The sequence below is a fragment of the Orycteropus afer genome, unplaced genomic scaffold (genome assembly GCF_000298275.1).
Source record: "Orycteropus afer afer isolate SDZICR_OR568_19922 unplaced genomic scaffold, OryAfe1.0 scaffold00028, whole genome shotgun sequence".
In the NCBI taxonomy this organism is placed as follows: Eukaryota; Metazoa; Chordata; class Mammalia; order Tubulidentata; family Orycteropodidae; genus Orycteropus; species Orycteropus afer.
This window is the reverse complement of record NW_006921615.1, coordinates 16,176,384-16,181,093: the sequence shown is the minus strand read 5'-3', so window position 1 is coordinate 16,181,093 and position 4,710 is coordinate 16,176,384. Positions and strand designations below refer to the sequence as shown.

General features: G+C 38.8%; 1 protein-coding gene across 1 annotated transcript in view; it reads right to left on the bottom strand.

Moving 5' to 3' along the window:
* SFMBT2 (Scm like with four mbt domains 2) overlaps window positions 1-4,710 on the bottom strand; it is a 299,808-nt gene that overhangs the window by 152,457 nt on the left and 142,641 nt on the right. The window contains exon 5 of the mRNA XM_007935449.1: window positions 3,789-4,035. Within this exon, the coding sequence (XP_007933640.1) occupies window positions 3,789-4,035 (247 nt within the window). The remainder of the gene's footprint in view (window positions 1-3,788; window positions 4,036-4,710) is intronic.

Here is a 4,710-nt window from a genome sequence, read left to right as displayed (position 1 = left end):
CACTTGTTATGCTTTATATTACTCTAGCCCAGCAAATGAATAATCATTCCATTTTACAGGTAAGGAAATGGAGGTTCAATGTAGTAGAGTAACTAGCTAGGGGCTCTGTAGCTAGTGACAACAGTGCAGAACATGGAAGCTCACTGGGACCCACGTTCTTCCCAGGTTTCTCAAGCTTGATTTGCGTGTGGGGCTCTTTTAAAGGAATAAAAATTCTTACAGACACCAAAGACCATCTTCCTGTAAACTTAAATGGCCAAAAGTCATATGTGGTGCCAAACAAGAAATCAGGTTGACAAAGAACATCTCTATTTTCTCTGACTTTGTTTTTAAAACTTAACCTAACAAAGAGGGGTACAGGAGACAATACAGCCACAGATATTTTAGAGGGTGACTTCACTCTGGGTACTCTTCCTCCAAATTGGTTCCTAAAGCCCCATCAGGTATGTGGCTTCTTTGGAAGGTGAGGCAGACTTGATTGGTTCCATCTTTCTCTGCAGACACAGTCAACTTTCTATTCAGTCAATTCATTCAATAAATATTTACTGAGCACCTATTATGTGCCAGAAAATAAACAGGTGAGGGGCGAGTGTGATGGCTATATAGTTGAAGAAGTGGCTACAGGCCAAATCAAAACTTACTTTCTGCTTAGCACTGAAGAAAAGGTGCAACCAGGATTTCCAGCCCTCTTTTGATAAACCCTGAATCAGTCTGGCCCTAAGAAGCTACTGTTCCTATCCTTAAGTATTTGCCATTTTACCATTTCTATCTCCCTACCTACTTCTTCACTAAAACTGGGCTCTACCTACACCTTTAGGAACTATGTGTCTCCTTAACGGCTTTGTGTGTGACATGAGCTGGTTTCTTTCACTCTTTCCTGTTCACCTTCCCACTCCACACCCCAAGCCAAGAGAATGCTATAGTCTCTGATCCGGACTACAAATTGAAAAGCTGTGCTCATACTTGACTAAAAGCAATGACTCTATGTTTCTCACAGACGGACAGTATAAACTCCTGCACCTTTTCATAGTTTTGAAGACTGTTTTCCTGACTACCTCCTATTATAATAAAGCCTGCAAGAGCCAGAACCTGGGTAAGGCAGAAACTTGTCAGAGAAGGAGAAAAGTGGTAAGACTACACTGTCAAGGGAGGTATACTTGCAAGACCCACAGAAACAAGGCAGCCCTGTGGAGTTCCAGCTCTCACAGGTTTCTCTACTCCTCTATTTGTATTTGTTGTTATTGTTAGGTGTTGTCTAGTGATTCTGACTTATAGTGACCCTATATGACAGAGCAGAACTGCCCCATAGGGTTTTCTAGTCTGTAATATTTACAGAAGTAGATTGTCAGGTCTTTCTCATAAAGAGCAACTGGGTGGATTCAAACCACAAACCTTTTGGTTAGCAGCTGAGCATTTAACCATTGCAGCCCGAGGGACCCTTAACAGTTGAGAAATAGCATGATCTCTAAAAAGTGAAAAGAATAAGTAGAACTAAGAGAAGAATTATAATTATTTTTAACAATGGTGGTGACACTGGGGTATGCAGCAAGCAGAGAGGGCAATGAAAAAAGGGAGAGATCGGCAGAGACTTACCCTCAAATCATAGCAACGGCATCTACTGTCTCCCCTCCCCCCACAAGCCTTCCAACTCTGCTACTCACTACCAGTGAACACTGAACACTTTGAATTTATTTAATGGTGTCTGAGAATTAAAAACATAACCCAACATTTCGTATGCAGACTGCAATTTTAACCCAACTATATTTCAGTTAGGGAAATACTGCTATACTACGTAAGTGTTACAAGTCACAATGGGTCTTGAAATTAATTTACACAAATCCAAAGTATCAGCTTCTGTTCCCATGTGTAAAACACAGGTAATAATTGTCTCTCAGGGGTGCTGTTCTGCTTAATGAGGTAAAAGAATCCAGTTTCTCATCCTGCAGCTACCGTATTTTAAAACGTTAAAGTCACATTTTGAGTGGCCTTTTGCCTTTCATTTTCTTCTTCCCATACATAAACATTTCTTGCTAACAATGAAAATGTTGGGAAAATAACTTTCTGAAGATGAATACCTTTTCCAAAGTTTTTAAAGACTCCCATGAACTCTTCAGTGAAAATGGCCAACTCATGTTAGAAAATTACTAAGACTACTTAGTACAATTTATGCTTATACAACATATTTATGCAATAAACATATCAAATTGTCTAAAAGAAGATAGAGTGATCTCATACATAAGTACTTCATAAGTCTCTGCAGTGACACCTTCCATACTTGCTTTTGAGTATGAGTTCTATGATTACATAGTAAAGAAACATTACAGTGTGCCTAAGAAACTGCTAGTAATCCTTTGCTTTGCTATAAATTTTTATATTGGCAAGTACATGTTTCTCCTAAAATTTATAAAGCATTTAGATATTAAGGTGAGATTTATATACTCAACTTTCTGCACAAAGTAAGTTTTTTCTGCTTGGTTATGAATTCCAAGGCAAAACCAAGCTTAGATCTTTTCCCACAACACTGACCAAGCCCTTTGTTCGCCATCATAGTCCAAAATTACTCAGGGTATAAATGGATTTCTTGGCTGCTTTTCAAAATGTTGACAACAATAATACTAATAAAATACCATATTACATGTCTACATTCCTGTCCAAGTCAACACAAATGCAAACACATGGGACAGAGAACCAAGTTTTCTTCAATTAAAGCCTTTGAATAAGGAAAGGAAAATGTAACTCTTCAGCTTTGCTACTCAAGGCTAGCACTGGCAACTAATCTGGGAGGAAAAGTTTCAAACAATCTTGATAAAGCAAAAGGCCAAGTCTTTGCTCCAAATACACTTGTGAAGTTGACCAGAATGAAGAGTTACAACTTTCAAAAAAAAAAAATGAGTACTTCTTCCTTGGCATCTTGAATTCGGTAAGAGCCTTACTTTTTTTTTTGGTTTCCCATCCAAAGACTGGTAAGAAGCAGCTGGGAGAATAGGGTGGAGTAGGTATAAGACCTGGGAATCTGCATTGCAACCCTCCCCCAGCCACACACACACACACAGCCACACACACACAAACTGAGTAACCTTGGACAAGTAGCTTAACCCCATTCTCAATTGTCTCTACTGTAAAATAAAATGTACTCACACCAAATACCCTGCATTTTTGCAGAATCAAAACAAATGACTTAACAGATGTAAAATCACCTGGCACATAGTAAACATTCAAAAATGGTTATTTTGTAAACACTAAGATTTTTGCCCATTTAGGTATGTCAGAAAGCATAATGCACTGTTCTATCCAATTAAGCCTGTGGAAAGTCAAATGACAGTATATTTGAAACTAAATGAAATCTTTAAAGTGCCAGAAAATGATTTTGTTTTTCCCCCTGTGCTACTTTCTGGTCAGAACAGATATATAAGGGTAAGTATTTGGTTTTGATATTCAAACAGATGGATGCATGGATGAATGAATCTTCTGGGACATACTTCAAGACTACGAAAATACCTATCCAGAAAGTAGAGAATATTCCCAAGTCCCAATCCCTCAACCAGAAATTCCAAAAGAACTAGATCAGCTTCCTCACAGCCTGCACACTACTTTCTCCTCTTAAAATGCTATTGATTGAAGTCTGAGATTTTACTCTCTACAGAAAAGTATTCTGAAGTTAAAATACTAAACATTTGCATAATTAGATGTCAAAGACAACAGAGAGAACAACTTTCCAGAAACACATGCAGGAAAATATTACATCTTTTACTAAAATACTTCAGAGTAGCAAAAGCTTCAACCCTTACCGGAAGGTGGGTCCATTCTGTATTTATTCTCTTGACACCAACCAACTGGTCGAAGTCTGTAATCCAAGTAAAACAACCACTGGTCATAGGATTCAGTGTCCTCCAATCCCACATAGCGAAGGCGTAATCTTCCTCCAACATTTTCAATCACACTAACTATCCAGTACTGAAAAGGGTTCTGAGAATCCTGAAGTTCTATTAAGGAATCAACTGTAATGAGGTCTATAGGGCCTTTCCCTCGCAGAGGCTGTTTAAACAGAAGCAAAACTCCTTATTTTAAACTTTATTTTAAGGTTCTCATGGAAACAGATGACAGCAGAAGATAATATTTTTTCACACTATCATCCAAGCTATTGGCAAACAGTCTGGTGTTTCCCTCCACCCCCATCTTTTCAATAGCAATTACCCCCTCCCCTTCCCTTCCTCCCACACACACTTCCATTTTACCCAATTCTGTACCCAACAACAGAAATCACATGTAAATAGAAAATAACAGTTTCTGCTAATTTCTCTCCCAACAACCATGCTTCCCAGATAAAATTACATCTGTTAGAAATTAGTATGCTTTTAAGAAGAGTTCTACCCAAATCTCCCTGAGGCTAGAAAACATGTAGTGGCAAAATGGCCCAATAGATATATCTAAAATGGGGCCATAAAATTATACCATGATTCTTCAACAAGCATTTATCTGAAGATGGTCACTACTTTAATAATCAATCCTCTCTCATACTCTGATTACATGAGTAGAGCATGTATATGTATGTTGTTGTTGTTGTTGTTATGTGCCGTCGAGTCGGCCCCGACTCATAGCGACCCCTCCTTAGGTTTCCGAGGCAGTATCACTACGGAAGTAGGATTGCCCAACCTTCCTTCCGAGGAGTGGCTGGTGGGTTTGAACCGCCAGCCTTCTGGTTAGCAGTCC